At 35.1% G+C, this 23,578-nt stretch overlaps 2 protein-coding genes across 5 annotated transcripts in view; both read right to left on the bottom strand.

Moving 5' to 3' along the window:
- adgrg6 (adhesion G protein-coupled receptor G6) overlaps positions 1-2,109 on the bottom strand; it is an 83,246-nt gene extending 81,137 nt beyond the window's left edge. For all 4 annotated transcript variants that reach the window (XM_088934043.1, XM_088934067.1, XM_088934059.1 and 1 more), the window contains exon 1: positions 1,845-2,109. In XM_088934043.1, coding sequence (XP_088790169.1) covers positions 1,845-1,846 — 2 coding nt within the window. In that variant the 5' untranslated portion in view covers positions 1,847-2,109. The remainder of the gene's footprint in view (positions 1-1,844) is intronic.
- A 9,600-nt stretch (positions 2,110-11,709) lies between these two features.
- vta1 (vesicle (multivesicular body) trafficking 1) overlaps positions 11,710-23,578 on the bottom strand; it is a 78,924-nt gene continuing 67,055 nt past the window's right edge. Inside the window, exons 6-8 of the mRNA XM_088934032.1 lie at positions 18,325-18,507; positions 15,970-16,047; positions 11,710-12,981 (exon numbers count right to left, since the gene is read on the bottom strand). Coding sequence (XP_088790158.1) covers positions 12,836-12,981; positions 15,970-16,047; positions 18,325-18,507 — 407 coding nt within the window. The 3' untranslated portion in view covers positions 11,710-12,835. The remainder of the gene's footprint in view (positions 12,982-15,969; positions 16,048-18,324; positions 18,508-23,578) is intronic.

Genomic DNA, 23,578 nt, shown 5'->3' with positions numbered 1-23,578 from the left:
CAGGTGAAGTTTGCTTTATTTTTTGGAACATCAATGCAGACTTAAAAAGAGATTAAAAAGTGTTTTTATACATAGTAAAATGCCATAAACTTGCACCCCAAGAAAAATTAAAAAAGCTACTGAAGTCTTCCATAGCAACACAACCGCTTTATACACAACGATGTATGAAGTAATTTCTATTTAACCTTGACACAAAGGTGTACCGCCTTACTACAAACTAATATAAATTTTAACAGTTTAACTGGTATCCAAATCCTTTCAATACTATCCACTTCCATAATAAGCTTGAAAGTTGAATTATTTTCTTACTTCGATGTAACCATTGTAAAATAAAACAGTCATTATTGATCACGCTCATCACTGTTTGTATAGTTGATGCATAGAAAAGACTCCCACACCGCCACCTTTGTGGTAATAAGTACTGTACTTAACCCGAAACCAGCTACGGTACAGCTCAGGTCTTGGAACTCTGCCAGACTATGAAGACACTAAATACAGACTAACTATAGGGGCTTGATTTTCCTTTCTGGCTACATCTCTACAGCATAATATAAAGTTCTGCTCTTCAATGTTCATCAGACAACAAGCCACATGTCCGCTAAATTATTCTCACTGAGGTTAAAAAAGCATAAAAGAACAGCATAAAAAAAACAGTTCAGAATTTATTTTATACTAAATGTATCACAAAGAGTGAGTTTACCACACTCAAATAATCTGAATAGCTCATGGCTATCAGATTTTCAAATCCTTCAATGTTCCTGGGTAAGTAAAGAGCAACAATTTTAAAATGCCCCTTTGGGTCTCTTTAGAAAGACATCATTTTATGTTGATGGTAAACTACAAATTCCTAGTGCTGTATCTAATGACAAGCAGAATACAACCCAGAAATGTATTGGGAGTTAATCCTTTATTAGATTGTTTAATGAAAATTTTAATAGTCTGAAGTTTTGCAGCTCACTTTCCTTTAAAAATATATATCTGAATGTTAAAGGTCTCAGCCAGGAGTCCAAGGAGCCCCAGGGGTACTCACAACTGACACAGGGTCTCACAAAACAAAGAGGACACTTTCACCCAAAACATATTATGGCACAAAATCAGATTGTTATACATTTGGTTTCCACTGATTATTCTAACACTGGATCATTTAAATTGCCCTGTTTGGATAAAGCGGTTTAGAAAATGGATGCAATTGCGTTTTTGAAAATCAATTCCCTAGGCAGAGAAACTTGAGATTCCCATATCTTTAGACATTTGTTTTCTAGAATCCGTGAATAATGCCTTTCAAAAGTAGGTGACATGATGATAAAAAAGTTTTTGAACTGAATTGAATAGCCATTTCAAAGAAGTCAGATTATTGGTTGTTATTTTAAATTGAGAATATACTGTAACACATTAAGATAGCCTTCTGTATACTTGCAAATTCTCTATCATTATTGTCTTGACGAAGTGTACTGTACGTGTGATGAACAAGACACCAAATCGCACTGTGTCTCTGAGAAAAGACCCTCCGATTTGAATGAAGCTGGTTTTAAAGCGGACAAAACTTAACACAACAACAGAGTTTTGATTAAGCTATAATCTACAGAAGTAATAGAGAGAATGTGTAATGTTTTATGTCGTGTTATTTGTAAAAGAAAGATTTAATGTATGCCTGGTTTGTATTACACATTGTACAAAATTTTAATTAACAAAGCGAACGTGATTAAAAACAAAAATGAGCAACGAAGAATGTGGTTGTAAACTATGGCTACAGTATTTTCAGAAACATGCGAAAAGAACTAAAGAAAAATGATACATAACATTAAAGAACGAAATAAAATAAAATAAATAAGTTCTGAACTTACATTCTCTATTATTGCCCTGGACGCTGGTCTCTGTGAAGAAACATTCTTTCTCTCTCCGCAGCCCGAGTGGAGTTTTCAGCTTCTAAAAAACTTTGGTACAGTAACTTGACAGTACTACCGCATTCAGACCGTCATGGATTAATATACATATATAAAGCTATGTTAAATAAATTTCCACATTCGGGATTGTAGCCAGTCAACGTGGTTGTACAGAAGGACACATTCCCTTGATGAACCTGTTCCTCCGTGTTAGATAAGATGCTTAAAGCTGTTGGAAACGGATTTCGAGTCATGAATTGTTCAACCGCACAACTGGAGGCAGTGCTGGCGCCCCACCCTACAGTAACACCAAGGAAAAATATCAGAACAACCCGATATAAAAAGCACGATTAATAGTAAAAATCTTGCAATACAAGTAATATGATCTGCGTTAGAAAAAGAGGAAATAACATGAATTTCTCTTTTTTCTTTCTACAAAAAAAAAAATTGGGACAGACTGCTACTGAAATACTCTTCTTGGGTAATAGAATAAAAGCGTTAAGTGAAAATAGATGCTTTCCGAAACTTGACGATACCCTTTTTTTCCAGAAAGAGTGCAAGAAATAGTACTGCTTAGAAAAGAACAGACCACGAAGAAGACTATAAGACTACACTATTTATTCAGTTTGAGTAAGAAAAAACTCTTAAGTGGATCCTGTTTATTTTTTGATAGATGTATTGACAGCTCGCGGGACTTTTAAATCGCTTAGTCATGATTCGTGAAATGTCATTTCTAGGGTGAAAGGTCAAAATAATTCACGGCCATTTGTATGAAGAGTTCAATTAGTCTCCCAACAACACACATTTCTGTTAAAAATATTACAAGAAATTGACTGCAAACCTGTAAAGATAGATACTTTATTGATCCTGTGAGGGAAATTGCAGAAAAGACATACTCATCAGTACTACGAATTTCACCTAAAATAAATTCAATGAAATGGGATGGCGTGGTAGCCGTTAACCTGAAATTAGCATTAACCAAATCTGTTAAAATAATGATAATATTGCGTGACAATATGCTAAAGTAGTTCTGAACTTTTGGTAGTTATCTAAAAGGTAACAACACTGAAATGTACAGTATGTTACAAGTGGCATGTAAAGAATGATGTTTTATGGAATCATATACATTGTAAACGTTATTTTAAAAATAAAGAAACATAGTGTAACGCTTACGGCCGACAGACACTGTGTAAGAGCCGGCGTACCAGAGCAGGTGACGTCACCGCCCTTCCCTGTGATAGCAGGACTACAGCTACTGGGCTGTAGGGAGATCTCTCTTTAGCTCACGGGGCTAGGTCGCTTCAGAGAGACGCGGAAGTCCCGGGTTCGAGCCCCGGACGGTGTGGGGCCGACCTGATGCGGCAAGGGTGCCCGCCTGAGCCCCCGTTGCGTTACAATATTAACACACACCAACAGATTACTCTGACCTAAAATATGAACTTGATGACAGCTGCTTTCTAATTAACAGACTATGAAGCCATTAGTAGTAAAAGGATCGGATTTAGTGTCCCGATTTATTCTTGAGAGCTATTATCTTCTGCTATTTTTGAATTATGTTGTATGTATATTATAAATCTGTCTCTCCATGGAAGACAACATACATCATACTTTTCAAACATGATGCCCTTCTTCTGATATTATAAGATCACTGATGAATGTTTACAAGTACATTCTAATATTTGTAGAATTTTAGAAATGCTGGTTTATTATTATTTTAAGATGGAAGCAAAATTATATTTTCTCAGCATTTAAAAGACTTAATATATCCTCATACTATGTAGTTAATAGAATCTGTTTAAATTGACACTCAGAGGATGGTCTTTGAAACACAGTTTTGAAAAAAACGTACTTACATGTTAGACATTCTTATGATACAAAGCAAGACAAGATTAAAACATACTTAGGAATTGAAATAAGCAAAATGTAAGCTCATTTTAAAGGCAAAAATCCCTTAGTGATTCTGTTTTTTTTTTACTTTTTGTGAGCAGTCTCAGGTTGTTAAAACATTGCAAGAGGGAGAATGTGAAATTGTTCATGCTTATCAAAAGCAATGTGAGGAATCCTACAGGACACTGTGTTTGTACCCACTCTCTTCTCATTATTCATGCTCCTGCTCGAGGGTTTCACCCTGAGACATAGTGTAAATGTTTACTGTTAAGACGTAATGATCTTTAAATCCATGTAACACCCCAGTCTGTGTCCATCAGCACAGAATGATGAGTTCTGTTGAACCATTTCCACATTGGTTCCTACAGTTCCAACAGCAGCATTAATTAACATGGACCAGAAGAATGATGTGACTCTGACCAACAACACTGCAAAATCACCAGCACCCAGTAAGACATAAACACCAGCTACTGTAGTTCTCTGTCTGAGGCATGTTTTCTTAAGTACGCAATGAAAAGTGCACAACTACAAGAATAACTCCTGTTTACAGTTGGCTAAAGCACATAATTTAATTAATTAATTGCTTACAATTTCTGGACACTCCACTCAAAACACTTTACAGGTAATGGGGACTCCCCTCCACCACCACAAATGTGCAGCATCCACCTGCCGACAGCTTCCATAGTGCACCAGAACGCACACCGCACACCGCACACCACACATCAGCTATCAGTGGGGAGGAGAACAGAGTGATGAAGCCAATTCACACATGGCCATGATTGGTAAGGGCCAAGGGTATGGAAACACCCAGGGATTTTTAATGAGAGAATCACAACCTCGGTTCTATGTCTCATCCAAAATATATTACAGTATACACTATTACAGTATAGTGTCCCCATCACTATACTGGGGCATTAGGACCCACATAGACCACAGGGTGAGTGTCCCCTGCTGGCCCCACTAACACCTCTTCCAGCAGCAACCTTAGTTTTTCCCAGGAGGTCTCCCATCCAGGTACTGACCAGGCTCACACCTGCTTAGCTTCAGTGGGGCTGCCAGTTGTGAGTTGCAGAGTGACATGACTGCTGGCAAAGGACAGCGTCTACACTACACTACAGGATGCAAGCTGCTCTCGGAATGTGCACTTATGTGGGTTATGGTAGAAGGGAACTCCCTGAAGTCTATTTCTGAACAATAATTGGCAAAACATTATCAATATTTTGCTTTTATATATGGACTAAATTAGATTTGTTGGTATCTTCTTATTTTAAAGTAGCCAACAGAAGAAAAAAAAGTGATTCTGTGGAATCATCCTTTATCCTTAGCCTCTCTAGAGGTTAAGGATCCTATGTGTGGAAGTAAGATATAGTGAGGGAAAAGAAACAAAACCATTTGCATTAACATTATTCAGCCTTCTTCTGGATTACTGAATGGTGAGCAGAATTCAGACTACATAAAGGTGAGACAAACACAATCTCTGACATTCTGTATATGTAACTATAAATGCACATTCTAGAGTGGTAGCCATTAGACCCTCCCCACATGAAATAAACACTTTAATAATTCAACATATATTCCCAACTTTAATTGGTCATTTTAGAAAGCTTACATAATGAACTTATGTGAGTATGATATTATGAGGAGTGGCATATACGTTTAGAAACTACAATAATTATTTGATAATATCACATAATACATGCTTGAGTTTGCATTTATTGTACTGTACATGTTGGTCTGCCAGATTTAATTAAACCACAATGACTCTGTGGCACTAGAAGAGAGAAATATGCTCTGGGAATATTGCTGGAAGGTATATTGCAACAGGTGGCATGGCAAGCTCGGTCCTGCCTATCCACTATAAATGGACTCCAGCAGAACTACAGTTTGAAATGACACATCTGTGAACTGAACAACAGCACGTATTGTAGAAATGCAGGAGTGACCACTCACAACTCATTTGACAGCAGTAAAGTATGCAGTATGTTCACAGGGAAAGCATAAAGCATTTAATGCTGTTTTGATAAGGGAATTAAATTGATTTGGCATAAAATGTGGGATAATTAATGCTAACTTTATGAGCAGATGTTATTAATAGAAACATCACTATACAGCATTACGTATGTTATGTCACTGCGTTTAAAGACGTGTGCTCCAACATTTCTTAAAAAGTATCAATATTAAATACAATTGTTAAATGAATATTTCACCATGATAATCCGCATACCCACACTCAAGGATCACTCAGAAAATGAGAGAGAATTCAAAACACTTGCATCAATCGGAAACTAATGTTAGGTACTATCCCACCGTATAAACAGTTAAGGTTTAACATTTAGAACATATACTGTGAGTATAGATACATGTACTGCCCCAAAATACTGCTGCCCTGAAAGTTCAATGGACAGACCCCACCATGGATTGTGTTTAATGTCTCATTAGTGTGTACCAGTAATTGTGTATGATTATATTTGACTAAATTGTGGACACACCTGATAATCATGGAGTACCCTACTTGAATGCATTTTGTCAACCATACCACGCATAATTATTAATTTTTGTTATTAATGGCTTATTAATTATATATCTAAATAAGGACATCTAAGAGGTGTCCAATGAGAGGAGGGCATTGTGTGTACAAGATTCTACATCATTACAGAACATTGATTTAAATTAGGAAAATTGGTTGTATTTTTGTGTTGAATTGTCCCAATTTTAGGATTTGTACCGTATCTGTACTGTCTGTTTTTATTTATTAAACAGCTTTCAATTCAAAAACATGCCTTTCCTTAAATGCGCACTGCCTGTAATTTGAGAATTGCTATTCTAAATTGACAACAATTAATTCTGAAATGGTAATTCAGAATTTAATTTAATTGAATTTAAGACAATTTATTGTCTGATTTCTCAGAAATGTGTTTATCATCCAGGCAGCAATGTCTGCACACACAGGCTTAAAAAAATAAAATAAATATAACATTACATAAAACACATCAACCCATACAAAGTCCTGCAGGAATGCATATAGACCATATTTTTCAATTCAATTCAATTCAATTTATTTTTATATAGCGCCAAGTTGCCCCAGGGTGCTTTACCAGTAAACCTTTAAATTTACTTCCCCTACCATCACTCCAAGCTCCTATAAGTGCACATTATCCCTTCATTTTAATTTAACAACTAATTGCACTTGCCCATAAACCGATAATCCTTTATTGAGTAGTTTGACTGAATGTGAGATAAAGGAATTCCTCATTTTGTTACATCTACATTGAGAGACTAAAACGTATTGGGGCACTGATTTATAGACTTCGATTTGATAATGGAATGAATCTCTTGTGGGATTTAAAGAGAATATGTTTATGCTTTTACAATCCCTACATTCTATACTGATTCTGTTCTTATTTTAGTCCATTCTGTTTCTCTTAAACTGTCTCATTCCTTCATAGTCTGCATTCCTGAAATTATAAAAAAAAGTTTTTCCTTACTCTATATTTATTGAGTAAAAAATAGATCAGTATAGACCATTCCTCTTGTACAGTAGGTGTAGTAGGTGTTGTGATAAACTGAGATAGCAAAGCAATTGTTAGTCATGCCTGACATTTCAGTTTCAGATGCAGATGTGCATATTAGTATTCCCCAATCTATGTGAAGAAAGGTAAAGAAATTTAAAGTCTCTCACGATGCCAGCTTTGCCATTTTCACTTGAATAACTGAATTCATTATATAATATTGCACTATTATTAATATCTGAATTTGATTGTATGTACTGTAGCTGTGACAGGCTTTCAGCGGGTAACTATTTGGGAAGTTGCAGTTGTATGGAATTGATGTGGAACTACAGTTATAAGTGGTTTTATTTACAGTATATGGCCTGTCTGACTTCCTTAGAGGGGAATGCTGGGCTCACTCTGACCACAGGACTTCAATGGCTCTCTTGGGAAGCAAGAGAAAAAAAATGAGTAAACTGTGATTGGGGGCTGTGGGTTGTTACATAGAATGAGAAAAAAAGAAGAAACGAAACTGTGTCAAGTGAGTAGGAAGCGAAGAAAGATCTTGTGCAGACAGGTCCTCGATGAGCTCATTGGGAGGGGGTTGGGCCATTCTGCTACAATAGTGTACTCCTTGAACAGTCACACCAGAGTGGTAGATTCTGAGACCCTCGCTGTATTGAGGGTATCTTCCTGAATGCTCTTTCTGTGCTACACCTCACCCACTGTACATATGATATTATGCTATATTCTTCAGCAATACTCATTCTTATTGAATTTCAATTTTAGATCTAAATGCATTCTAATACAACTTGACCCCACTCTCTTGCATTTTATTTCTAATACTTCTTGGCACTTAGGTATAAACACGCAATTGGGTGGTCCTTTAGCGTTTTCATTCTCTAATTAATCTGACCATAATAAGCGCTCATTTTGCATAAAATAAAACATATCCACCTAAATAAAATAGACAAATTATAATGTGTCTTGTTACCCTACAACTCAACTCTAAAGCTCTTACTCAAGAGGGCACCAGATGTGGAAACAAGAATATTCGTGGTGAATAATTATCACTGGGGGAAGGAATACTGTCTAATTTTTTTGTTTTGGTTGATAGGCTTTATATTCTAGCTTTAAAAACATGACGATTTAATGTAATTTAGGGTTCATACTAGACTCAGGGCTCTAACCCAGGGGATGACTATTCCCGAATGGCTAGTATTTCGGCAGGTCCTTTTAAAGCAGCAAAATCTGACCTGAAAAAGCTGTTAAATGTATCCGGTTAAGCTGGTAATCAGCCAGTTTAGCTTGTTAAGAGCTGTTCTGGAATGAAAACCAACTCAGACACACCGGGCCTCCAGGACAAGGATTGTCTAACCCTGCTCCAACTTGAGTTTTAATTAAACAGGTTTTTGCAGTATTTCGTGTCTCATGAAAGCTGATTTCCACAAATGTATTCATTCTATGGTCATATGTAGACTTGATTACTGTATTTCCCTGCCAGCCAACTCCCACAGAAAACTCTTTCAAGGCGGCAAAGTGTTTAGTATGCTACTGTCTGAACTCTTACTGTCTTCTAGGCAGCGGGATCATATTACTCCACTTGTCTTTTTTCTCCCTTCCTGCTCCATGCTCTGTAAATAACTTCACAATCCAATCCACAATCTTATTTGTAAGAACTGTAGGACCCTCATGCTCTCTCTCGGTCTCTCAAGTCTTAGAGAAATGATTATTCAGTTACAGCTAAGAATATTTGTTTTTAAAGAGGGTTGAATGGTCAGTAATAACATCTCTGCATTGTCTTTCAGCACTGAAATGTTTTGCTGAAAGTACTTTGGATTCATACATTATTGTAAAGTGAATACTGACAAGAACATGTTTTCAGACAAGGTATGAATTATACATACAGTATACAGTATATTCAATTTAAGGATAATGTCCATGTAAATGACTTTACTAAATACTAAAATCTTAGTAAAATGACTATAATGCAACAGGGTAAAGGTCAGATGAAAAAAAACAGATATGAAATTTCAATAAAAAGGTAAAAAGAGGCACATTAAAAAAATGTGATGCATGTTACTTTATGCTGTCATCTGCAAATCATTGACTGGACAGGTGCAACTTTAAGGAATTTCAAGACATGGACACCACAAGTCCTGGCTGTGAGGTGGGTGTCCCGTTGTCACATGATGCACCTATATTCTTTATCTGTGCTTTATTTACATTCATGTAACTGTATGCTTTCTGCATGGTAACTTCAAAGCAGCAGAGACATCCTATCTGGGTGTATCTGTAAACATCAGCAGTGAGCTGTTTCGCTATACTTACCAAGTGTCCATTTGTTTTTGGAGCGCAACAAAGAAGTGATGCACTGTACCCAAAGAAAGGTGGGGGAATTTTGTAGGAATGACAGGTTATTTCTAGTCCATTGCAAGCTCCACAATGTCTTACACGAAGTAGCAATTGGAGTCGTTTGACTAATCCCAGCTTTCTCCTGGTGGGTTTCAGACAGCTGTGCGCTGTCACTAAGGGAACCCCCATTACAGCTGGATAGTGATATGAACATGTTTGAACAGGTGACATCTGGATTATAGAGCCCAACCAAGAGAGCTCACTTACTGACTGGGGCACTCAGCCTCCAACTCTTTAAATGCATATTTGGAGTTGACATGGACAGATCTCTGTGAAACATGCAATGGTTTTATAGTGCTCTACCTTCTAGGTTAGTTTTCAAACATGAGAAGTTTTATTATCTCATTTGTTTAAATACCCTTATACTGTATATCAATATAACTTTATTTATAGCATGGATGCCTTTATACAGTTGTCACCATTTCTTAAAGGTAATTTGCTCATTTCAAAGGATCTCTAAACTACTTATTAGAACAAACCCCCTAATTGAGTGGTTTGTTCTAAAACAGTGGTCAGAACTAAATTGTTGGAGGGATTTAGAAATTGATGATTTAAGGGTGACCAATAACAAAAACACAACTCAAGCTTATAAAGCAATCAGAAATGTACTTTCAAAATGACAAACAAGACATTTAAAGGATAATGGTGGATTTTCTATCAAACAAAAAAGGAAGTTCACAAGTCTGATACACTTATTTAGAGTGTATCAGAACTCATAAATGATGCATAAGTTCATATCAGGAAATGCCTTCAGAGTAGATTTAATCACCTTTAGTTAGCAGATATTTTCTTTTTTTAAAACAACTAGAGTGAAATAAATTGATAGCATTATTTAAATTAGAACTAATATACCTATATATGTAAATATTCAGTAGATGATAAAAAAATGTATAAATTGATTGTTCTGTTACCCACATAAATGGTTTGGAGCTGAAACATAAAATCTTGGTACTTTAAATTCCTCAAAACACCTCAATTACTTTTAAGCAAACATTTAAAAGGAGATACTTTGTAAGATATTTGTAATAGTACTGATGTTTAATGATTTTGAAATGCAATTTTACCCTATTTTCAAATGTTAATACTTGTCAACAAATTCTGTTTTTATTCATTTTATGGATGATTTATATGGTATAATATTTCACATTAGACTTTAATACACACCATTTGTCCTTGAGCATGCTTCACTGCTTAATTTTCTACACTGGAGGGTAACTTTCCATAATTATGTTCACACAGTTACCAGCTCTTGCATGTTACCTTCAGAGAAGAAGAGCTTTTAATGATTGCAAGTGCTAGTGAATTATAGTTCTCTAAGGACCTAGACGATACATTTATGAATAATGATACTGCAATGTCAGAGAAGGTTAATTGAGTTTAACAAGATGAACATCACAAGTTTGTAAGATAACAAAACTTCATAAGGAGAATACATATCACTAATTGCTTTGTTTATTCTAGTCAATCAAAGCAATATGTACTGTATGCATGATATTTATGCATCACATTTCTTTTCATTTTAATCAGAAAACATTAAAACCACAGTACATAAATGAATAACAAAAATATTCAATTTTATGCTGTTCATATTTATATAACCAAGCTACCTCAACATTATTTTCACTTCTATTCCACTGAGGCATTACGTTTAAAGTTTACCTTACCAAGTTTACCAAACTGTCGCTTAAATTTAGTAGCATGACAGCAGAAGGAAGTTTGAAAGTGTAGAAAACTTCAGCATCTTATGGGGCATGGGGGAGAGGGGTCCAAACCAAAAGGCTGACCTTCAAAAATGTTTATGCATATTTTAATTGATAAATCTAATAATAAATCTAAATAATGTATGGAAGAAACTAATCTCCACAGGTTCTCACTTATCTTAAGGGCATAGTATGACCTATGCAATGGTAAAATTAACAATAAATCCAATAACACCTTAGTGTTAGTAAAATGGGTAAATGGTGTTAATGAATTTGACCAGTTTTGTTTTAATCTTTATTGTGAATATTGCCCAAGCACTGTACTAAAAGCAACTATTTGGGTTTTAGCATTGTATTTTTTAATGATTTTACTGACATTATGCAGTTCAATATGTACACATTTAGTATTTCTTTCTATTGCCTCAGACCCTCTATGAGCAAACATACATTTCTTCTTGTGAAAATGACTTTACAGAGAAGATGACACATATGTGCAAGAAGCAAATGCAATTGAACATGTAAATTATACACACAAAACTTCCCAGTTCATTTCTATGTATGTCTTACTGGGCAATTTAATTGACAGATCAACTTGTTTAGACTTCCAATAACAAACAATAATACATTTTCTTATGTTTGCAGTATGTAATGGTGTCAGCTGAAGAGCTGAATTAGCAAATTCAGTTCATTTACAGTATAACCTTAAGATATGGAACATTAAAACTCAGTAAGTAGAAAGAGCTAGAAATTTGGTGCTACTTTATGAAAGAAATTGTGAAAGCCTGCTATGGATTGAGCATAAGGCGTTTTTCTTAGGAGTCACCACTGCTTTCTAGATGTACAGTGACAATCAAGCCAGAAATGTCACTCAAGGATCAAGAAATTAAATGCTCTTCATTGACAGTTATTGAAATAATAAATTTTCATCTTTTAATTTTCAAAAATCATTTTATTAACAAACTAAAATGGCAAACCTTTTCACCACAGAAAAAAAAAACACTGCACAGTGCATGTCCTTAAGAAATGACATTCATTCTGCCTAAATATGTTGACTCTAACTGAAACATTTTAGTCTATTTTTAATGGAGTTTATTCAGATACCCTACTCTTACTTGCTTACTAATATAAAGGCCCTAGCAAATACAAGCATGCCAGCTGAGATTAATTTCTCTGCTGCTGTAAAAAGTTTGATCAATCCTAACTTTGTTACCTGTGTGTTTTACTGTTTTACATGAAGTAATTAACATCAAAAGCTTAAATGATTCAGTTCAAGACATTTCATTATAGGTTGTCAATAAAAGCTACAGCAGGAATCCAGTAGAGACACAGATTTCATTGTTGTTTACAGTGAATTTGAGAGCTTCAACAGAATTGCTTTCTTCAGATACAGCTGAGGGTGGAGTAATAGCCTCTTGGTTCTTTTGGCCAGATAACTGATACACTGACACTGCAGACAAAGGTTTCATTCTTTTCCTGTAGTAAGTAACTTGAGGGCTTTTTGCAGATTCTGGACTGCTGTGCCGACGTCTTCATACTGCAGAGCACTGCCAGCATATTTGCAGTATTTCTGAGCCCTGGTGTAATCTTCTGGTGTGAGCCGAACTTCACCTGTTGGAACACAAATTAGAAAGTCTGCTTTTTTCTCAGAAAGCTATGTTTCTTACTAGTGATTTTCCCTAAATGTGTGATTTCAGCATAATGCGTTTAGACTAAAGTGTCGAACACCAAGGAAGCTGTCTAAAACCAAACAATGAGAAAAATGTGCAAATTATAGAATGTTCAGTGATGATAAGGCATTCGGCAGAGAGAAATACAGGGAAAAGGAGTTAGAGGAATAAATCGCAAAACCTGGACAAGAGTGCTGATGATGCTGCTTTCAAGAAACAGCAACAAAAAATAAGTATAAGTTATATCTCTTTCAATCTGAATGTTTAAATCTACTTATTTCAGCAAAGACTACTATGTAATACAAGTGAAATTCTGCTGTCAGGGGTATGCACTTGTACATCTACAATAATGAAGATTTTGTAGGTATCTTTAAATATTCAGGGAAAACAGACAGGTAAAACATGTTCCAATTAAGCAAAATAATTGACTCCATTGTGTCACTAAGGGCTCAGTGGGAATAAAGAACGGAATACTGTGGCTTTCCAGGACCAGTGTAGGATAATTGGCAAACTAGTTCATATAAAACACTTTTTTGTAATCTTCATCTACAAAAATAAATGATATATATGGTAGTATCACAGTGAAGACTGCGTGCCACTTAAGAAAAATATTATCAATATTACAGTCTACTTGTAATAAGTTTAAGCTATTTTAAAATCTGCATTCAAGCAAATTTTAAACAGACATGGAGTATCCATCCTAGGCGTCATGGTATCTTTTGCTGGTATAAGATCAGTGGCTTGGAAATGTTCTTGACTAGACATATAAGTATACATCAGCTTCTCATATTCATTTCCTTTTAATAAAACATTTTAAGTATTTTTTCATGGATAACTTCTTTTTTTCTCCACAAAATAGAAAATAACAGAGTTCAAATCAAAACATGTCACCCTTCATTTTAATTTCACTGCAGGGAGACGTTTTCATGTCGCTTTGCTAGTAATGTAGTCTCCTGTACATGTTTCAAAATACATAGTACTTTCAATTATGTTAAAGATCGTGGGGATTGATCCCCTAGCATGCAAATAAATTATTAACTGTAGTTCTCTAGTTTAAATAAACAGCTTTAACTGATATACAGCACTGCATGCAGACAAGGCAAGGAATTTTACTTGAGGTTCCCCACAAGCAACTCCTATTTACCACCAGTCAGCCAAATTGTAGGTTTAGCAGAAGTGGTGGTAAACTCAATGCTTAGGATTTCAGTCACTCATTTGCAAAAGTACAAGTACGTTACATACCCATTGTGCCACTAGCAATATGCAATACAGTGCACAGAACAGATTGTACAGTACATTAAAGTACGCTTTACAAGGCATTTACCTATGGCGTGTATTTACAGTAATCAGGACTATATGAAGAGGACAGACCACTTGGTTACAGATTATAAGAAATATCAGATCAGAGCAGACTGACTGCCAAGACCGCAGGACTTAAGATCAGAGTGAGAATAGTTAGGACTGGGCTGATTTCATTAGGTCTGCCTTTATAAGATCATCATACACAACGAGCACAGTCACTAAACCTGTCTCAAGTCATTACATTCTGAGGTCAGAAAATCACGCTAGAGCTAGTTAATGTCAAGGGTCACTCACTGCTGGACCAGTAAAGGTATTATACTAGGGTAAGTTAAGCAAAATATTTTTTGTGAAATTATTAAATCAATATGGTTTACAGATCGGGAAGACTTGCAATAAATGTCTTTGTATGACTGCATCCTGCCATTGCTTAAGAAAGGTTACACGTGACCTTACTGAAAATTATGTTGGCTGGTCCCTGAGGCATTCCTGCACTGCCACTTACTTTAAATCGACAATACATCATCACCACAAAAGCCTCAAACTCAGAGAATGTCCTTTACCAGGCCAAACAGATAAAAAAATGTGATGGTAAAAGGTTCAGACTACAGATTAGGCAATTAACAGTTTAAAACCAAGCTCATTAATGTGCTGCATTGTAGCCATTGTTATGTGGGGGCATGTGTTGTCATGTTGTGGGATAGGCTAATTTATAGTCTGGAAAGCTCTCTGAAGAAAGAAGTTGTGATTACTGAATGCAATACAAATACATGGGTGTCTGACCAGCAAGATACTCTGTGTATAAGGTTGAACAGCTTGTTGCTTGTGAAAAGGCACAATTATGCCTCATCAATCATCAATTTTATCTTTACAGATACAGCCCAGCAAATGAGATTGAGGTCACAGATCAGGAGGAGAACATAGTAGCATATGTGCAGTGTGGAAATGTGCCAAACTTTGGTGGGAGACATTCAATCAAAATTAAATGAACTTGTAGTTACATTTTTAAAAAGATACAGCCATAAATGCCCATCAACATCTTCAGGATACAACAGATTTATTATAGCTACAGTATCTTGTTTGGCTAATATAGTGCCTGTTATAAAAAAGGGAATAGCCACTCCTACACATTTCTCTGTATTTTATATGCATATGTTTACATAATTAATTTTAAGAGGACTTAACATTAAAGGCTTGAAACTTAGTTGCATCACAACTTACAAATATTTTCAACCCCTTTCAAAGAAGTCCCATTTTGCTGTATTAAAAAGATACACATTTTTTAAAATATTTTTAACCAAACCAATGAATGCTCAAACTAAAAACAGTTTTCAGTGAAGTGAAGTTGATTTGTAAAACTATGTACACATTTTCCAATAATTCCATTTACTAGTATTGATAAGCAGGAGAAGTAAAAAAATAAGGTGCGGTGTGCCAACTCCTCCTCGAATTACAATGAAGTACAGAGCCATTTCAGTCCAATAACAGTAACTTTTCAACTTGTATTACACAGAATGTGACAAACTGAGTTTCAACTCATATAGAGAGAAATTGAATTATTTTGAGATGTCAAGTTCCAGCTGCAGAGTGAAGAAGACCTGTTTGCCACCTTCCCAGTCCCTGACCTTACCTTGCTGGTTGGTGTTCAGCAGTGAGGGGTCAACTGCAGGAATGCTCCTAGGAACAGGCACAGGTTTAACAGCCTCTCCTGTGGACAAGGGGAACAGACCAGACACTCGTTGCCACTAAGTCCCCAGGAAAAACACAACTTTTTATGAATCACCAAAAACACTATTCATATGAGTATTTTCAGAAAGGATGTGTTTATAGAAAAAAACCCTGAATTAAGACCTTCTTCCAGTAATAACATCTTTAGCTGTAGTACAATACAGATGTTGCCATCATTAATAATAAATCTGATATAAAGTGTATACAGTACCTGGAAGCACATGCATTTAAACATGAAGGGAACGTGATTTCTAAAAACTGAAATGTTATGATTTTTAGATTTTAAAAAAGTTCTCAGTGTTATTCTGAATTTAATTAGAAAGGGCTACTCCTGGGGTCAATCGCAGCAGATTAGTCATTTCCGAAGTGGCTGAAAGGGAGTTACGCTAATTAAGTAGCGCACACAACGGGAAGCATACTCTGCTAAAGGTATGACCTCAATCTTTTCTCAGTTCTTAAAAGGTGCAGAAATGAAAACAGGAAATCTCATAAGGAAAAATGCTGTTCTGAACAGAACCGGCCCAGAACACACTGCTCACATTATAAAAATAAGGATTAATTTTAATTTTTGTATAGAAAATGAGAATGTACATAGCAGGTACCATGGTTTGTAATACAACCCAAGCTTAACCTATATATTTATAATATATATATATATTTCAGTTTAATATTAGTTCAGTATTTTGATTCTTTTTGAAGATAATTAAAAAATGTGTTGACTGTGTGGACCACTTCATAAATACTAGACTAGCTATACCATTTAAAGTACAAAAATGACATTTATGATAATGCTGTGACTACACAATGTAGCTACTGCATTATTTAAAAAACTAAAATAATTAAATAAACATTATTTAAAAATGACTGAAGATACAAGCTAGCAAAATTCATCTTCACAGGTGTTTAGGCAATGCTCTGGACCCACCCATCTCTTAAAATTTCTTTAAAAAAGTGAAATAAGATTTTTAGAATTAGTGTAGACAAAATAACATATGCGCACTAAAAATGGGAATTTGAGAGCAGTATTTTGCAAACCATACTTATATTTAGGACAAAATACTCCAAAGCAAAATAAATTTGCCTTTTTGATTGCTGACCTATAACAGAATAATTGTGAATAATTGTGCAGTAACAGAACACCTGTATGGAGGAACATACAAATTTCTAGAAACCATTCAGTTCTGCCAGATCACAATGTGCCACCAGAACTCACAGTCCAAGGAAGAGGAAGGGTTCACCCTTCAACCTGAATAATACTTAAAGTTTCTGAATTCATAGTGGATATATTCTAACAACACACTATTTAGAAATGCATTTACCTCAGCAATCACATAAGGAAATTTGCTAATACTCCACATACAATGGAATGCGAAAGGAAAAATGATTAAGCCAGTTTCCCATGCATGCAAAATAAGCCAAAGTACACAAGTTGTAATCACAAGGTCTTTACCCTGTTGGTATTTGTCTTGTTTGGTTAGTACAGGCCAACTTCAAAAAGCTGCTTTGGCCCGCTTTGTTACCTCCAAACTGAATAATCTGCTATCACACTTGCTGGACTGTGAGAAGAAAACTCAACAATATGAACACACATTGAATACATTTGAAGTTAGGAGTCTGACTTGCTTTTGTAAGAGTTTGCATTTTAATTTGTTCTTTGTCAGTTCTGTTTTAAAAAACATAATAGAAATGTGTTAAAAGCAAGCCTACAGCTTGAGCAGCTGCAAATTCTATAACTTAGATAAATACATATATTTAAATGATATATAATGCCCTCACACAAGAAGCATTACTTTTATTTTTGTCATGCCATATTCTTGCAATGCTATGCTTTACAAAGAGATACCCCTTCCCCCTGACTAACACATAAATATATTCCAGTAAATTCAATTGTATGCCAGTATCCTCAAAGGAAAAAAGAAAGGTTGCTTGGCACATTTCCTTTTTAAACATATTAAAAATTACAAAGTATTCTTTCATAACAGACCAGAGGAAAAAAGAAAAAGAGAACTACATTAACCAATATTTATTTTTATGGTTTATTTTAAAAGCTATGCAAAATCTAATTTAATCTTTGTGGTAAATGAACAAAATCTCATATATAATAAAATATAACTGGGTTACTGTAGTGTACAGTCATCCCTCTTTTTTACAGAAGACCTTTAACACCAGACCACAGTGAGATGGAATGATCAAGGTGGCTCTAATTATTTTAACACAGTACACAGGCCAGGGACAGGACGGTGCTTTCATGCTGTACCTGTAGTGGGAGGCACCTCTGCAGGGGTGTTGGCCGGGGCGTGGGCCCCTGGTGGAATATGGATGTTGCTGAAGTTGGAGGGTGGCACACCACCTGTATCAGCCGTGGGGAAGCTTGGCTGGGAAGGCTGTGAAGGTTGCAGAGGCTGAAATGATGCCCCGGCGTCAGTGTCATATTCATCATCTGTGGGGAAAAACAACAGAAACTCAAAAGGGTTATCAACACAACTGATGACTTTGCTGTACAGTACCGTATGTGTCTAGTTATACATTTAAACATACGAACATAAGGCTCCAAATTAGAAGGGGCCGTTTGGCCAAACTAGTCCATTTAGCTGCCAGCACCTAATTGATCTAAAGCTCTTATCCAGCTGTTTTGTTAAAAAAAAAGCCAGGGTATCAGCTTCAACAACAAGGCTGGATAACTACCTTCTTCTTCGCAGTTTCACATGGTTTCTACTTGTGTCCTCTTGTTCTTTCTTGTCAATTCTGAAGACATCATTAGAGTTAACCTTGTGAAATCCTTTGAGGATTTTCAATAACTAAACACAGTCCCAACATAATCTTCTCTACTAAAGACTAAAAAAGTTTCTACTAAAGTTCTATATAGTTTCTATCAAAGACTAAAGGCTCTATCCTTTAGCCAGATCTCAATCCAGAATAAGAAGATTAAGAAAAAGAATCTTTTATTTTACCTGATAAACCAGTTGAGAACAAGTTCTCATTTACACTGATAACCTGGTTAAGAGGCTTACACCACCATTTCACAAAAAAAAACAGCGAAAGAAATATGAGAACATTCAGTAAATTTAATTAACATGACAAGATGAAAAATAAGAGGATGTGGAAGAGTTAACAAGTACCAAATATGAGGCAGAAAAGATTTAATCACGTCTCCAAATGCCCCAAGATACATAGGGGGATCATTTTAGTTTACACTACAAGTTTTAGTTTACACTCTGGTAGATGTTTTTGGAATATACAGTTTGATAAAAAAAAAATACTACATTTTAAATGGCAATTAAAGATCTGTAAATTAGTTTAAACCAGTGAAGCACATGTCATGTATGCAGAGAAAGCTGAACATTCAAACAATATAATTCACGATAATATGTAAAACAAGGTGCCCAAATACAAAGCATGACAAAACGGTGAAGGACAAAGCCTCCTAAGAACAACTTTAAAGACCATTCTGTAAACATCACTATTAACATGGGAAGTGTGGACATTTCAAAGTTCACACCCACTGCTCGAGTTATGTAAATGCCTTCTTCTGCTTGTCTTGTACAGTATGTAACCCAAATATTATGCAAGTCAGAAGCAACCCTTTCTTAGCCACTGCATGAACACATAGAGAGAATTACCATTCATGATATTTATAAATAAAAACATTTTACCTAAGGAGAACATTGAATATAGAATCCATTTAAAAAACATGCAGTACAGTCAATAAATTCAGCACTTGAAAGAGAGCAAATTACCTTAGAAGTAATTTATAAATACTGTATTGTACTTTTTTTTTACCATATACTGAACTGTAGTTAACTGTAATTAAACACAAAATAAAATAAACAGTAAAAAAATAATATCACTACTTTTTTACTATACCTGTGAAGCATCTTGGTAAATGCTTTGTACTTCTAACTACTTTAAACCTTTGTCATAGTGCACAATTTGCTGTACATTTTTCTAAATTCAAAAAATTAAAACATTTAAACATTTAAAAAACATTTACACTAACTTGGAAAAACAAAGCAAATTTATTTGCTGGGTGGGGCTGCACATTGGTGGTTCGAGGGGAGTTCCCATTACTGTAAAGCGCTTTGAGTGGTGTGTCCAGAAAAGCGCTATATAAGTGTAAGCAATTATTAATAATTAAGATGGTAAAATTAATGTGAAATGCTTTAGTTAATAAAACTATAATATCAAGATTGTCCTCTTCGTGATGAGTACTTCAAAAAGTAAGGAAACTTAAACATTATTGAATTTAATAATATCAATAACAGGAACAGCACTTAAGGGAAGTGAAAGATCCCTAACACCCTAACCTTTACCATAAAGGACATCCCTGATATTATCATCCCTTCTGCTTTGTATGCATTATCTGAACAGGAACCATAAAACAGCACATACAAAATACATATAATGTGTAATGTTTTTACAACAGCAAAGCACACCACACCATAGCACCATTCCCATTTTCTATCATTATTTTCCTTTTGTATACATGAGGCTGAAACAGAAAGAAACTTCGGGCCAATTTGCTGATAAGCCGTGCATTAAATGAGGAGAACTAAAGATGCCACATGCAGTCCATGGTATGTTAAGCCAAACCAGTTATTTCATTTTGCATTGCGAATTCAAAAAGTAAATATTGGGGACATAAGAACTAGTAGGAGAATAAATGCAACTTCAATTTAAAATGCTGAATCCCATTGGCCTCCAGGCAGAATTGGGAATTCTTAACTCCACCTCAGCCAATCTTTCCTCTGTTCCAGCAAATTTTCTGTACCAGCTGTTGGTCTCATCCTGCACTCCACAGAGAGGCTTTTACCAGATGAATCATTGAAGAGCCCCTGGAGTATTTAAAGAAGTGGATCAGCATTTCCTGACATAGTAATGAGATACTCCTAAGAGCATTAATGCTGCTGTCAGGTGATTTGTAAGTATAGAACAGATAATCAACAAATACACCTGTTTGTACAATCCTTTTTCTTTTCAATTTTCAAAGCTGCTTACAAGGCAACTAATATGTAATCTTGACAGCAGAAAAGAGAAATGTGTTGTGTAAAATAATCTACACATTAACACCCAGATCAACAGTAAGTCACACGGTTGCCAGCCCACCCAAAAGAGAACAATAAACAAGAGCTTGAGTGGGGAGCTGCTTTTGCATGTGCAGCTTGCAAAGGAAAAAGAAAAGGTTAATTTCACACCGAAAAGAAGAAAGAAGAAAAAAAGTTCTAGCTGTTGAGTCTTCACTCTTGAAGATGGCCCAGCAGCTGAAACATTGTGTTTCTTCTGTTTTGTTAGTGTGGAATTTATCTTGTTCATCTTCAGTAACAGCATCTGAGTTCATTGTAAATCTTGAAAACGGTCTGTAGAAGAGCACAGGACTGCTTCTGTAAGCATTGGAAAACTATGGCAATATAAAAAACATATCGCAGAAGCAGACTGCCTGATACCACAGCACTATGCTTTCTTGACTTTTTCTTGCAATTTGTGTGTGTCCAACAAAAGCTGTCAAGTGTATTTTCCCAGGGTCTGTTTGTATTACTCAAAATTAATCAAAATACTGCATTTCAGAATAAAAGTAACAATACTTTCCAAAACTGAAGATACATCTTTCTTCTTTAATTTTATTGCTTTTGTAATTCCCAGAGGAATTAAAACTTTTTTAACATATAATTTTAAAATAGGTGCAAACTTACACAAGACTTTGACAGACAAATGGGAAATAGGCAACATAATCTAAAGGCATATGACTGCTGTTTGTTTGATTTAGATTTATTTTGCTCTCTTGGTTTCTCAAGGCTATTTTTCTCCTACAAATGTCTGTTTATTCAAAAAGGGCTATTTTCTGAATGAGCCATTTGAAGGTTAGATAATAACTGTGGTTTAAATTAAATATTTTTTCTAAGCCAAAAACAAACAAAATAAGTACGCATTTTGCTGAAGGCACCATGTAACTGCTTAAATATACCCAGATATAAACAGCCGTCTGGAAGCCTGGAAAATAAGTGAAGGTGCTAACATTCCCAAAACCCACAATCTAGGCAAAAGCACCATTTCAGAGCAGTGCCGAGTTCTGATAGTGAAAGAAGAGGAACATTTTCTTGTGAATTTTAGCTTATCTTCAGTCATGCATTGTTTTGTCCAGCCAAAGTTATACAGAATGTACGACTACATTTAGGGGGTTAAGATCTTAATTCTGTACAGAAGAATACAAACACACAAACAAACCTGCCTTTTACGTTTGCTTTGGAGGATATTACTCCGTGAATAGAATACCAATTTAAAAAGCTGAACATAATTCCACAATATTTGGAATTACTGGGAAAATATGTTCTGCAGAAAGCAGTAAAGAACATCCTTAATTGCATTATTTCATATGGTGCAACTGCACTATCGAAGTGTTTTATACGCACACTGCACTGTACCAGGAACAGAAAATAAACTGAAAAATTAACTAAGTCATACGGGCTTCCCAAATAAGAAACATAAGCAGCCTCATAATGTTCACAACTGATACTAAGGACTAGAATTAACTGGTAACAGGTATACGATGTCAGAATGTACAGAGCTGCCAGAGTTACTATTGGTTTGCTGTTCTCAATATGATGACTGAAAAATTACCTCTAAGCCACAATAAGGGAAGGGCTTTAAGGGTCAAAGAAGAGATAGTAATATCAGACCCAGTAAGAAGAACAAAGAAAAATAATACACAGAAGACTCTGTTAGATTAGATTAAATAATAAATGTCAAACTGTATTATTTCCACTTCCTCAAATATTTTCAAAATTCATGGGGAATTACATTGCTACTGAACAATTAAGTAGTTAGAAATTCCTAACTAAAAGAAAGGCTAAAATATTTTCATTGTTTTATCACAATTTGTTAACGGTTTTCAACCTTTTAGCTGGTAACACTATGCGGATATAAAGAAATATAAAAGTTACTTTTCAAAATGTCTATAATAATCAATTAAGTAAGAGTGGACCTATTAGAGTTGACCTGATGAGAAAGAGTGGACCTGGAACCACCTACAGGTCAAATTTTAAGTTGATTTTAAATATATCCATAATAAAGTATATATCTAAGACAAATGTTCAGTATGTATGATCAATGTGATGTCTAATTATGAACAAACCTAATTCTATAAAACTTCCCACAGGACAAACTGCAAAATTAAACTATTTTAAATTAAATATTACTATAATTACTATAATAATACTATAATTTTAATAGGATAAGAGTTGGAAAAATTTAAATTTTTAAATTACAACATGCCTGTATGCCAAGTTCTTTATTTTACTTATGAAGGATTCATGCATGCTTATGAAATATGTAGGCTACCATTGGGACTTATTTTAATTGAGTGTTCTGATGTTATTCATTGAGACACCTGTTCAATTATGATCCTGGAAAACACTTAATTATAGCACAAGGGCCTTGTTTTTCCATTAAGAAGCAATGTGAAAATAATATAGTAGGTAAAACAGATTATTTTCCCTTGGGATAGAATCTTGGGCAAG

This window comes from Atractosteus spatula, chromosome 2 (assembly GCF_055471065.1).
Source record: "Atractosteus spatula isolate fAtrSpa1 chromosome 2, fAtrSpa1.hap1, whole genome shotgun sequence".
NCBI lineage: Eukaryota > Metazoa > Chordata > Actinopteri > Semionotiformes > Lepisosteidae > Atractosteus > Atractosteus spatula.
Note: the sequence above shows the minus strand (reverse complement) of the source record. Positions and strands in the feature narration are given on the sequence as shown.